Source organism: Tachypleus tridentatus, chromosome 4, assembly GCF_004210375.1.
Source record: "Tachypleus tridentatus isolate NWPU-2018 chromosome 4, ASM421037v1, whole genome shotgun sequence".
Lineage (NCBI taxonomy): Eukaryota > Metazoa > Arthropoda > Merostomata > Xiphosura > Limulidae > Tachypleus > Tachypleus tridentatus.
The window spans coordinates 92,997,352-93,011,509 of NC_134828.1; the positions used below are offsets into that span (position 1 = coordinate 92,997,352).

The following is a 14,158-nucleotide window of genomic DNA, read 5'->3' on the forward strand; positions in this document are numbered from 1 at the left end:
GTTTGTTTTTCTGGCATGCTTCTATTATGAACAATTATAATTGTCATAGCCTTTTCAGTTTACATATATTCTTAATGAAATACATTTTCTCCTAATTCCTCACATGGCGGCGAAGTCTTTGCCAGTATAACTCTAATTTTTACACATTTATTGTGTGCCATTTTTATTCAACGAGCCATTATTGCATTTACCATAATATTTCTGGAAAATGTTTAACAGTTCGATCTTTCATTAGCTTAATGTATGACTGGTTGAATAACCAATCCCAATGTTATCAATCAGTATCTGACTGTAATCTATATCAGTTTATTTTGATACACTAGATATTGAAGCAATGCAATAATATGTCAAGTTTACCCTCCTTTATCCCATAATTACTTTCAATACCATATTGAAATTAATAAAAAGTAAAATGTACTCCTTAATCTACTCTTTTATCAAGAAATAGTGGGATTGACCGTAATGTAATAACGCCTCCCTGCCTAAGCATGTTAGGCGTGACGGGAATTCGAATCCGCGACCCTCAGATTAGGAGTCTAGCGCCTTAATTACCTGGTTTGCTTAACATATGACCGGTGATTGACACGTAACTAGAAAAATTCTTTGTTTACTATTACCAAACAAAGGATGTCAGATTATTCAATAATTAATTTTTGTTTTGACAAAATATTTCCGAAAATGTTCATTTGTATTAACATTTAAAACATTTCTTAACTTTGTTACCTGTTTGATCGCTGTATTAATATTATACTATTTTATACAGAAGTGGGCGTTTATGTTTCATGTTTTAGGAGCCTTAATTGTACTAAGATTTTCTGGACACAGATCGGTACTCCTATCCTAAAAGACAGATACGGATTTCACATTTTTATAGCGCACATCATTTTAGAAAAATTTGTTAAGTTACACAGACGTTTGTTTTGGAAATTTCGCGCAAAGCTACACGAGAGCTATATGCGCTGGCCGTGGTTAATTTAGACTAGAAGAAAGGCAACTGGTCATCACCACCCACCCCCGACTCTTGGGCTACTCTTCTAACCAAGGAATAGTGTGAGTGACAGTCACATTATAAAGTCTTAGGGCTGAAAGGGCGAACACGATTGGTCTGACGGGGAGTCGAATCTGTGACCCTGGGATTACGATTCGAGTGCCCTAATCACATGGCCATGCAGGGCCAAATTACACAGATATAAATTCAGTTTTTCTCTTCTAATAAATTGCAAAACCTTTGTTCAATTTGATTATTTCTACACGTCAAAATTTATAACGTCGTTCTCAAAAAAGACAAACAGCACTGACACATCAACGAAAATATTTGGACTCTAAGACAGCTTTTGAATTACACGTCATAAAATGGTTATTTATATGAAGATTTGCTGAACTTAAAACAAATGAACAAAGACATCGACAGCTTATGGACGTAAAGATTTTGAATAGATTTAATCGGTATTTTCATAATAACAGATTTACAAAATGCTCTTTTAATCATGTGAAAAACCTGCAACGACTAGAAACGTTTCAAAAAGGTGAATATTTTTAATTATCTCCACAAAGCTTTTCATAACTTATATAATTATACACTAGAGAGCTAGCTTTGTATAGAGGTTTGAAATTTCCTTTACTACAAAAAAACACTTCAGTAACATGATCATCTTGTTTCTTTTGAACTTTTAGTAAGAAAATTCAAAACTTATGTTTTTCCATTTTGTAAAGAAAACTCCAATAATGTTAGAAGACGCAATAACAGCATTGTGGTTACAGTACTCTAATTGTGGGCACAAACCTTATAACATCACTAAAGAATAAATAATTGTCTTAGACACCCTTAAAGCAACCAATAATATTGTTATTATTAAACCAGGTTTTGTTTTGGAATTTCGCACAAAGCTACTCGAGGGCTATCTAAGCTAGCCGTCCCTAATTTAGTAGTGTAAGATGAGAGGGAAGGCTGCTAGTCATCGCCACCCACCGCCAACTCTTGGGCTACTCTTTTACCAACGAATAGTGGGATTGACCGTAAACATTATAACGCCCCCACGGCTGGGAGGGCGAGCATGTTTAGCGTGACGCGGGCGCGAACCTGCGACCCTCGGATTACGAGTCGCACGCCTTACGCGTTTGGCCATGCCAGGCCCGTTATTAAACCAGACATATAAGATCGGTATAGTTGCTTTGAATAAATTCGATTACAATTATAAAGTAACACAAGCAATTGACAGTCCAACTGAATTTTCTAAACTACGCAGAGAACCTGCTGTAACCAGAAAGAACCACCTAATTAATGTTTTTGCAAAAAGATAAAAAATGTTATTATAATATTCATAAAGACATTAGACCAGCTGCTTATCACACGAGAGCATTTCATGTACTGCCAAAGATTCACATATCTGATTTGACCAGTAGTTCTATTGTTTTCGGTAAAGGTTCCTTCAATCAGAAAGAGTTAAAATCGTTATGTTCTTTTTGACACTTAGTTTCCTTTTAACACTTACACAGTGAAAAACTGCTCGGTTTTTTTTTTATATAATGTTTCAAACTTGAGATTCGATGTAGGAGTTTATTTAGTTTGTCCAAATATTAAATCTCTGTGTAAACGTAATACTTCCTCAATTTTTTTGAAATTCGTATTAATCTTGTTTTTAAGGAACGTATTAATGAACTTAATAGACAATCTTTCAAACCACCGAGAGAATTTTTCTCACGTGAATAACGAACGTTATCAATATATCGATGCAGGAAACGCCCAGTCCAGGTTAGCGCCTGTAATGTCACCACCACCGACCGCCAACTCTTGCGCTACTCTTTTGCCAACGAATAATGGGATTAACCGTCACATTTTGATGCCCCCACGGCTGATAAAGCGAGTATGTTTTGTGCGATGGGGGTTCGAATCTACGACCCTCAGATTACGAGTCGAGCGCCTTAACCACCTTGTCATGCCGGGCCGAGGAGGAGTCAAGTAGGTGGAGAATTAAAAATTTAATCTATTTTTATTTGTCTGTCTGTTTCTTTGTACTTTGACACAAAACTGTACAGTGGGCTATCTGTGCTGTGCCAGTCACAGATATCGGAACTTGATTTTTATCGCTATAAGTTCGCAGTCATCCCGCGTGCAATAACAGAAAGTTTTATATCCGTCACGATATGTCCTACTCTTTTAATGATTTTATTTTAAACTGTTAGAAATATTTACTTTTATAAAAATGACAGAATCTTCATAATAAAAGGCATAGATCTCATTAACCTCCCTTGATAACTGCAGATAACATATTTTCTTTCTGATGTCAACGAAAGCAATGATTTCCTGCAACAAACTTTTTAATCAGTCTTCATACAACCATAGCGCATTTCTCCATTAAAGTTCCTCACGCGCATACTCAGTTTATTGTACTCGGTCCAAGAAGTGCGCAACACGTGCCAGTGAAACAGACTGAGACATACGAACTGACAAATAAGTAAGGTAAAGTCCAGCACATTTATATTTTACCGTAATTAACGCTTCAACAGCAAAATATCGGAAGTGTCTCATAGAATCAAGCTGTCTTTCAAGTTTTTAATAAATTATATAGAAAATATCCGTTTGTGATAGAACTAAACAGTTCACAAGAATGATCGAAAAAGTGGAGAGACTTGCGAACGATTCTCTAAGCGATTTTCTTATGGTGGAGATTAATGACACCTTACTTGTTCAAAACGTCAGTAAAACCGTGAGACACCAGCAGAGTTTGTATGACCAGCCTGTTATTAAAAACGTACGAGTCACTACGCTATGGATTCTAGCAGTTCTGGGATTCATAGGAAACGTAGTCGTGCTATTCTGGTTGTTGAACCATCGGGCCAGAAAATCACGTGTACTACGACTTTTCCTTAACCTAACAATAGCAGACGTGCTGGTAACAGTATGTGCTACTGGTCCCCAGCTGGTGTGGGAGTATTATGGCCGAGAATGGAGGGCAGGGGATTTTGTTTGTCGGTTGGTGAAGTTCCTACAGACCTTCTCTATCTGTGCTTCTAATTATCTTATATCAGCCATTGCTTTAGACCGTTATAGAGCTATCCGAAGACCGCTGTCTCCTCCATGGAAGGTAGGATCACTTTAGAAAGTTAATGAGACTATGAAATTGAATAAATAACGCTTATTTCAGTAAAATCATGTTTATAACTTCATTATCCTTTCATTTGATATTTATCATAAATTGAAGAACGTAAAATATAACATTATTGGAAAGACACTTGATTAAGAAATAAATCAGTCAAGATCATTCAAAGATTCTTAGATCTCTTTAGGGTTAGGTTGATGATGTGATAGTTTATAACAAAAAGTGTTCAAATAATTTTCAAAAATAGTTATTACGTCCTAAAACTTGAATTTTACACAATTTACATGAATTATGTTTTATTTTCTAACCGAATAATTCATAATTTGATTTGTATTAAGAAGCGAAATCATTTTCTATCTCAATGATTTACTTCAGTGTAAAAACCAATAGTACGAAAAACAGCTAACGTTAATAGATATTCTGATAGTCACAACGTTTCGGAGGAAGGTTGTCCTGGCTCGAAACGTTATGAAAATTACAACTTGTATTTAATATCAGCTATTTTTCGTGGCATAAGTTTTCACTTATTTGTTTTCTAGTTTATTGTAAAACGGTAATTTGTTAAACAGACTGATTTCATGAATCAGTTAATTTGAGCAGGATAAGAAAACTGTATCTTAATTTTTATATATTTTGAAATCCCAGTATGATTTCTGCATCGTACTAAGTGTTGAGGCGAAATAAACACATTTTGATGGGTTTTTTTATTAAATCGCATTAGACGCTTGGTAGGATAAAATGACTACATTTTCAAACAAATACATACAAATCATATCCGAATTATTTTGCTGAACTGTATTTGAACAGAGAATCAATGCACAAAAACATGAACGATATTTAAAACAAATTAATTTGAAGACCATCCATTAATATATTATGAGTAACAACATAATTTAATCGGCTTACAGATGAGGATTTGAAATACTTTCTGACTTACTTGTAAAAATCATTTTACGTAATATCAGAATAATATTACCGCACATATATATTTGAATAGTATTTTATTAATGTCATTCGCGCGAACAAAATAATTATGGAAAAGAAATACATCGAACACCTAACTACTCTATATAATTAACAAACTAAAAAACTGCATCTGCTTTTGTAACAAGAAAAGAAAATAGTGAAACATTAAATAATTTTTATACGTTTGACAGAATCGCCTTCACATTATCACCCATATTTAGATAAATTATCAGAAAATACCCACATGCTTTCAGAGCTGCGGTCAATCCCACTATTCGTTGGTAAAAAAGTATCCCAAGAGTTGGCAGAGGGTGGTGATGACTAGCTGCCTTCCCTCTTGTATTACACTGCTAAATTACGGACGGCTAGCACAGATAGCCCTCGAGTAGCTTTGTGCGAAATTGAAAAACAAACAAACCTAATAAATATTTGAAATTTATTTAATATTTAAAAAAGTTTAAATCAGTTGTGAAGCCATGTGTGATATGATTTGACTGTTACACAGTTTTGCTCTAAAACAAACAGCGGGTAGTCCGAAGAGGGAAAACGAATCCAGAATTTTAGTCTCTAGTCTTACTGCTGTCTCACCAACGGACACGATATGGATATCAGTTCTTGTTGTTTATATTACTGGGTGATAATACAGCTAGAAATAATTTGCAAGTCTCTTATTTTCTGCAACGTTTAGTAAATGATTAAAAATTTGTTTATTAAACATGTATATCAAATATGGAGTTGAATGTGAGGTAATTAAAGGTATTTCACAAGGAAAACTTAGGAGTTCAATGAAACTCACCACTTGTAGTCTCACCAAATTATCAAACTTCTTCGTACCACGTCCAGTTATGCTCAACTGACGACAATACAATTTTACAATAGCCTTGCAGCGTAATTACCATTTCAGAAGACTTAGTCGTAGGGATATCCTGTCAAAAGCACACCACTTCTTCTTGCATACTTTCCATAATTTATTTAGTTTACGAAAACAATAACTTCCTTGCTACAATTCCAGGTTGGTTAAGGTGTTCAACTCGTAATCCAAGGGTAGCGTGTTCGAATCCCCGTTACACCAAATGTACTCCTTTTTCAGCTGTTGGAGCGTTATAATGTGACGGTAAATTCCACTATTCGTTGGTAAAATAGTAGACCAAAAGTGGACGGTGGTTGATGATGACTAGCTGCCTTATTACACTGCTAAATTATGGACGGCTAGTGCAGATAGCCCTCGGATAGCTTTGCGCAAAATTAAAAACAAACAAACAAACTTTCCAATATGTCTGAAAAATATGAAAAAAACCTAATCACAGGCTAGATAAATAATTTGAGTGTACGGAAAAAGATTCAGTAATCTAAAACTATCTTAATTTATCCTTTTCCATCAACTGTCCTCTATGACAAAAGAAGTATTCACATCTATTATATAACTCTATCTCTCTGCTCTGTTATACGCAAAATAATGAATAGTTTATCAGAACGGAATGAATATCGTAAAACATCTTGTAAATTATCAAGAATGTCGAAATATTGACAACAAGGAAAGAAATATTTACATCCACAGTAAGTCGTTGAAATAAACTGAGACTAGATTGGGATACTTTTTCTGAGAGACTAACGTGGTTATCCAGTAATTTCCAGTTAGTATCACCATATGAATGCCACCAAATAGCAACCGTGGACATGAAAGGTTAATTAAAACGTGTGGATTCACAAAAGGAAATGAACTTACCTGAAAGTACATTTCTGCAGTGGAGACACATACCTACTGATAAGTTTATACTAGAATACTCATTAGAATAAAGATACACTGGTTTACCTTTTGAAACGACGAAATGCTAATTTGAAGTAGTGACAACTAATACACACAACAGGGAGCAAATGAATGACAACAAGTGTACAAACTTCTTATATGTAACATACGTTTACTCTGAGTGGAGTCTAGTGGCATCAGTGTTACCATGTGAGTGTTTTAAGCGTCGTGTCCCAACATCGTGGAGAGTATTTCAATTTATATATATGAATAACCTATGCACTAAGAAATGAATATCGTACTATCTGGGCGTATCCAGCCTTATCAATAATGTCATATTATGAAATGTGCTAGAAAAGACTTTAATAGTCAATCATTCCAGTCTCAACTTCACAAGGTCAATATTATTTGGATAAATACCCGTTACTGCTTTGTGCATATATGACGTATGATCCAATCATAGGTATGCGTGATGTTGTTGTAACATTCGGGAATAATACACCATACGTTTCTGCTCTGTTACGACGGTACTATACCAGCACACACAGAAAGTCGTACATGAGAGGTAAAGTTCCGAGCTTGAAGATCATACGTATTGTACTATCTGGGAAGTGCTCCACATCAGTCTTATATTAGTACAAGTTATGCTAACTGTGTCTTCATTGATGTGGCATTCATCGGCTAATTAATCCTGTTTGGTTACGACGTCGTGCGTCCTGGGTAGCACGTGAGGTGCTGCTGTAGAAGTGAGTGAGCGACATTATATGAACATCAGTGATATTTAACCTACAACGTCTTTGTACGAACGAAACTTAATTATTTTCCAATATTTCAATATGAATAAATATACTGTCCATTATTAACATGATCACTCATACATTCGATCCATTGCCCTCGTTATCTTGACTAATTAATTATTCCTGAGAGGTTATATATTGTGACAAATTTAGTAGTTATACACATGATACACAGCAAGTTTTCGAAATGTTGATAATATCTGTTGATGCAGTTGGTTAGTTTATGACTGGAAAGTAATGTCGTATCCCTTTCTGATAAAGAGTGTTCATAGAGAGAGAAAGTTTCCTATAGAAGGAAAACACTCGCACAACATTCTCATTAAGACAGTAACTAGTTCGGAAATATTGTCCTAAGTCATTAACAATGTTTCATCTCAAGATAATGACCGTGATAAAGAAAGTCTTTTTTATAAAGATAGGCATGTCTTTTCGACAATAAACAAGAATTTCAAATTTGTGGAATTTTGCATGCCTCCAGGCTCAAATCCAAACGAATAGTTGTTTTCACGAAAAATATGTGACAGTAATCACATTTGATTACGTAACTATAAAACCCAAGAATGCAACTAATATAGACAGTCGCGCCTCTGTTGCGTTTAAAAGTGTCCTTGGAGGTCTTGGAAGGACGATGAAGATATATCAAAGGTTTAAGATTGTGTTTGATGCGTTGCGAAGACGTTTGTTGCAATAAAAACTGGAACGTTGAGCAATATTTCCTTTAAACATTGTTATTACCAAATACGATTAACCGTGGGTGTCTATCGTTTATTACCAAAACTGTTTTGCTCGGTAAGAAGTAATGGTACAATGTTTATACTTAAATAAATACACAATATCAATTTTCTTTTTTTACTTTAAATGAGTTGACTGCTTTTAATAAGCGGTCTGCTGTAATAAAAATCTCCTTTGCAACCATTACTCGTGACAAACAGAAATCGTGAAAAATACAGATCTGTAAATTAACCATGACGAAGAGATGCTATCTATTAGAAAAAGTTACAGCTAGTCCCGGCACGACCAGGTGGTTAAGATGCTCGACTCCTAATCCAAGGGTCCCTGGTTCAAATTCCGTCACACCAAACATGCTTTGTTTCAGCCGTAGGGGCATTATAATGTGCGATCAATCATACTATTCATTGTTAAAAGAGTAGCCCAAAAGCTGGCGGAGGCGGTGATGACTAGTTGTCTTCCCTGTAGTCTTACACTGCTAAATTGGGGACAGCTAGCGCAGACAGCCCTCGGATTACCAGACAAATGTTTTAACCACCTGGCCATGCCGGGCACACATGTAACATCCAGGTTTGCATTTTCTACGGTGGACACAACAGATAGCCCAATGTGGCTTTGCTCTAAGCCAACCAAACAAATCTCTTAGCATTTTTTGAAAATTAGTTATTATTTTGGGGCTTTTCCTAGCAAAGTACACTTTCCAAAACTCACTATAGTAGTTATAAATGAATAATCTTCGACCATTTTATTAAATAATATCAATGTATAGTTTAATGCATTACATATTTCACAGTTTAATTGTGCTACAGGTACATTATAACCTTTAGATTACTGAATTAAAAATAGCTTTAATAATTAACAACTGTAGTTAATCCAGCAATAATCATGCTTCATTTTCTCAAAATGTTATATATGTATGAATAACACATAATGTGTTTTCATCTTTCAAATTAATTATTTTTCCTGCTTTAAAATAATGGTGTCTATTTTGTTCTTTGTTCCCATTAGACTAATGATCATATTTTATGATCAAAAGTTTTGATAAAAGCAAAAACTCTTCGTAATTGGTGTGATTATTTTAGTGCTTGAGAGAAATTTCAAACGTTCCAATTCATTCTCTAATTCATTTCATGTATTAATTAGATAAATTGTATTGTGAAAAGACAGATATAGGAAGCAAAGCTCAGAAGATTAAAGCGCACATTATTTTTATTAATTTTTTTCTCTTCTTAATATAAAAAGCATGTGTGGTAAAAATTAAATCCAAAATTAAAGTTTAGCATATCTTTGTTATGAGAGATGAATTACTCTAGAAATGGATAGTTTAATTTCTCTTAATATTCAACTTACACGTTAAACTTCCACGTTATTTGTATCTCAGAACGGCTGGTGTGGGTATTAACATTTTTTGTTACAAGTAAAAAACAACGTTTCGACCTTCCTAAGTCGTCTTCAAGTTAACAAATAAGAGTTTTGTTTGTTTGTTTGTTTGTTTTTGAAATTCGCACAAAGCTACTCGAGGGCTATGTGTGCTAGCCGTCCCTAATTTAGCAGTGTAAAACTAGAGGGAAAGCAGCTAGTCATCACCACCCACCGCCAACTCTTGAGCTACTCTTTTACCATCTAAAAGTGGGATTGACCGTCACATTATAACACCCCCACGGCTGAAAGGGCGAGAATGTTTGGCGCGACAAGGATGCGAACCCGCAACCTTCAGATTACGAGTCGCACGCCTTAACACGCTTGGCCATGCCGAGCCCCAAATAAGAGTTTGCAACTGACCGTCGCCGGACACGTGTCTTTCTTTCAAGTGGGTTTCTTGTTATAAATTCATTTGCTTTATGGGGCTAATTAGATTAGATTTAGCAATTTTTTATCTTCATCTAACACTTCTTGATTTCAGGTTTAATAGTAAGTACACTTCGAAGTCTTATGAATCAGTACTGATCTATATATAATTGACTATTGCAAAACAATAGAACTGTAAATAACCACTATATTTGTTGAAATGATCAAGTGGATATGGTTAGTTATCGTACAACGTTGAGGAACACATAAACGAGACTCATAATTAAACATCTCAAAAACTTGATAGAATGCAAATATCCATCTACACCTTGTGGCAGTCATTTCGTCTGTTATGTTTTAATGAATAATATATACATACTATTTAAGTCATACAATTCTTATGTACGAGTTTTAATTTATATTTTAAACAGTAGATGTTTCATAATACTCTCGGGCATTTCCACGTATTTATGGAGAATTTCTTCAATTACAAACATCTCTCTTAGAATAATGATAAACGTGTAAACGTCTATGATTTATCACTTTCTATTACGTTAATGGAATATGAATCAACAAATCATGGTGATTCTAAAAATGTGATTGGTTTCAGGTTCCAACAAGCTCAACATTTATGATATATTTTAAAAAATGTTATCGTTTGTGGGAAGTAATTTTACAATAATTAAAATATGTTATTTAAAGCAGAAATATTTAATATATAATAATCTATTCTACTCAACATCATACACATATTTTTTTATTATTTAATATAACAAATATCGCATCATACATAAAGGAGTTCAATTTTCGGCCCGGCATGGCCAAGCGTGTTAAGGCGTGTAACTCGCAATCTGAGGGTCGAGGGATCGCATCCCCGTCGCGTCAAACATGCTCGCCCTTTCAGCCGTGGGGGCGTTATAATGTTTCGGTCAATCCAACTATTCGTTGGTAAAAGAGTAGCCTCAGAGTTAGCGGTGGGTGGTGATGACTAGCTGCCTTCCCTCTAGTGTCACATTGCTAAAGTAGGGACTGATAGCGCAGATAAACCTCGTGTAACTTTGTGCGAAATATCAAAATCAAACAAACAGTTCAATTTTCCTATACTCTCAACCCTTCCGCTTAAAGTATTTTGTGAAAAGCGTATGTACGGTTCAGAATTGTAACGTAAACATGTTTAAACTTTGTTCTACTCTAAAAAGCATTGTCTAACAAAGTGCTAATCAACATTCATGTGTTTTTTTATTGCTTCTACTAATGTTGATTTTTTTACTCTGACAGACTCTCCATCTGGCTACCTGAGCTGGCTGTTAGCTGGTTTGACCAACTTTTCTTGTTTCTTTCTTTTCGCCAAATGGATTATCAGAATCAAAGCGTCTGCAGAAATATTTTGTATGATGTCCCTGCTGTCTTTCTTAAAGTCTATCTAACAGTTGTAGTTGTACTAGTCTTCATCATTCCCTTATTGGTCATCAGTATTTGTTACACCAGATTAATCCAGAAGATCTCTGAGAAGGCAGAAGAAATTGTCTATCAGACAAAGTTCGGGAATGGTGCACGTGTAGATAGATTTGCATTACGACGTTTACCCAACAACTGCTTATCACGAGCTAAGCAGAAAACTTTACGAATGACGTTTGTGATCATTACATCTTTTTTGCTCTGCAGCTCACCTTATTGTATCGTTGAAATGTGGAGAATGTATGGTAACCCCACCTATATGAGTGCTATGACTTATTCAATCCTTGCTGCCTTAGCGGTTTCCAACTCTTCCACAAATCCATTTGTCTTTCTCTTTTTTCATTGCACTATAAACGTCAGGCGTCCAGCTAGAGTCCTCAGTGGACAACACAGTAATTCTCCCAAGTTTAGATTCTTCAAGCCTAAATTCCGCCAACAGAAGGAAGTCTCGTGTCCTCAACAGAATGATAAAGAAAGATCGGGTTTCGCAGAGATTCTTCTCGATCTAAAGTCGAGAGAGACATCAATGGCCAGTAGCTGCTTCAACAACAACACACGTCACCAACTGATCAGAAGGCAAAGCCGTCATCAGAAAACCAAACATTTCATGGAGACTCAAAGGCTCTGAATATATGTTTTCAACATTTATATATTTTCTGATCTATCAACTTGAATACGCGGCGTCATTTATTTTACACTCCATTAAATGCCTCTGGATATTAAACTGTGATTGGTATGATGGTTCAAAGTATATTTCAACATAGTTGAATATATGAACAGTAAAAGCAGTATGTGTTCTTGATATGTACTTATATATATATATGCTTTATGATTTAATCTTATATATTATGATGTTACATATTATACCTAAGGGGTAAAATCCAATCAGTGTGTAGAAATGGAATATACTTTCACCTATAAATATTACAGTTAAACCAGAACCCTGAAAGTAGAGGATGTCAAGTTCTTGACTCAGTCCTTTCTATTGTTATTCCTTCATCGATACAATAAAGAGATTACAATTTCATTGTAAGTAGGTCACATTTTGAGTTCAGCCTTGGAATTCTTACATTAGCAAGGACAATGAATTATCGGAAAGAGATCATAGGATCGTTATATAATGGTGTCTGGAATGGAGGGGTTCTCATAAGAGGAGAGGTTGAAATCTCTCAAATTGTTTTATCTTGAAAAGAAAACAGTTAGAGGGAAATCTGACTGAGATGCTTAAGATTATAGAGACAATTATTAGTGTTACTAATCATCTGCTTTTTATGCTTAGCGGTAAGAATAGAGGACTAGGGAACACAAATATAATTTTTGGCAGGATAGGAGTGATCTTCAGGTAATACAGTTTTAATTTTCTGAACGAGTGGTTAGACTTGGGAGCATCTTGCATTCTGATGTTGTGGAGACAGTACATTTAAGCCAGTTGAGGGTAAATTTTAATAAGTATATGAATGATAAAGGCAGGCATTAAGATTGCTTTTAAATTTATATGTTAATTGTTTCAGTTTAGTTTGAAAAACAGAAGAGCTAAGACAGACCAATAGGTCCCATGTTGAAACGTACTAAGTCCAGTGATTCCAAACGTAATATACAGTTGCTAGTTTATAAAAATTATATAAATTACACATAAACACACACACACATGCATATATAGAAAGAGGGAACGTGCATGTGCAAATATATATTCTTGCTTAAATTACCCATTTATTAAACAACTATTATAAACAAACATATACGTGTGTATGTTTATTTATTTTGTCTTGTAGGACCTGAATAAAAATTGGTACATCATTCGTTGACGTTGTTTCATTTTTCATGTTAAAGTAAGATAATATTATTCCCACGCATTTAAAATTGTCGATTGTATATAACTAAAAGCTACACCAAGGCTAGTTGCGCTACCCATTCCCAATATAGCGGTGTAAAAATTAGAGGGAAGGCAGCTAGTCATCACCACCTACAGTCAACTCTTGGACTACTCTTTTACCAACGAATAGTGGAATTGTACGTCACATTATAACGATTCCACGTCTGAAAGAGCGACCGTGTTTGGTGTGACGGGGATTCGAATCCGCGGCCCCCGGATTGCGATTAGATTGCCTTAACCACCTGGTTATGCCGGGCCTATAATCTTGGGCTACTCTTTTACTAATGAATATTGGGATTGACCGTAACATTATAACGCTTCGACAGTTGAAGGAACGAGTCTTACTATTCGTTGTTAAAAGAGTAGCCCATGAGCTGGCAGCGGGAAATGATGACTAGTTGCCTTCCTTTTAGTTTTACACTACTAAATTAGGGACGGCTTGCGCAGATATCCCTCTTGTGGTTTTGCGCGAAATTCAAAAAGAAACAAACAGGTACGATTTATCTTCACTCAACTATTGTGGATGTATTTGTACTAGCACCCACGTGGTCAGGGTGCTCAATTGAATAAAATGGTCGTTATGCCCATAAATGAATTTATCAAATTACCCTTTAAAATGAATTAAAATGGCAACATGAAAATTTGAAATAAGTACTAATATGTTGATAAATGTGTACAGTTTTCTTTCTACTTCATGAAC

The 14,158-nt window shown here is 35.1% G+C and overlaps 1 protein-coding gene across 1 annotated transcript; it reads left to right on the top strand.

Moving 5' to 3' along the window:
• The first annotated feature begins 3,608 nt into the window (after positions 1 to 3,608).
• Positions 3,609 to 12,213, top strand: LOC143248166 (oxytocin receptor-like). The gene is made up of 3 exons (XM_076496598.1): positions 3,609 to 4,085; positions 4,640 to 4,653; positions 11,406 to 12,213. Exons 1-3 carry the CDS (start codon positions 3,609 to 3,611, stop codon positions 12,211 to 12,213), a joined length of 1,299 nt encoding a protein of 432 aa, XP_076352713.1.
• The last annotated feature ends 1,945 nt before the right edge of the window (positions 12,214 to 14,158 follow it).

What these genes read in the sequence shown, in the direction of transcription:
- LOC143248166 (XM_076496598.1), top strand. Translation starts at nt 3,609, where the DNA reads ATGATCGAAAAAGTGGAGAGACTTGCGAACGATTCTCTAAGCGATTTT.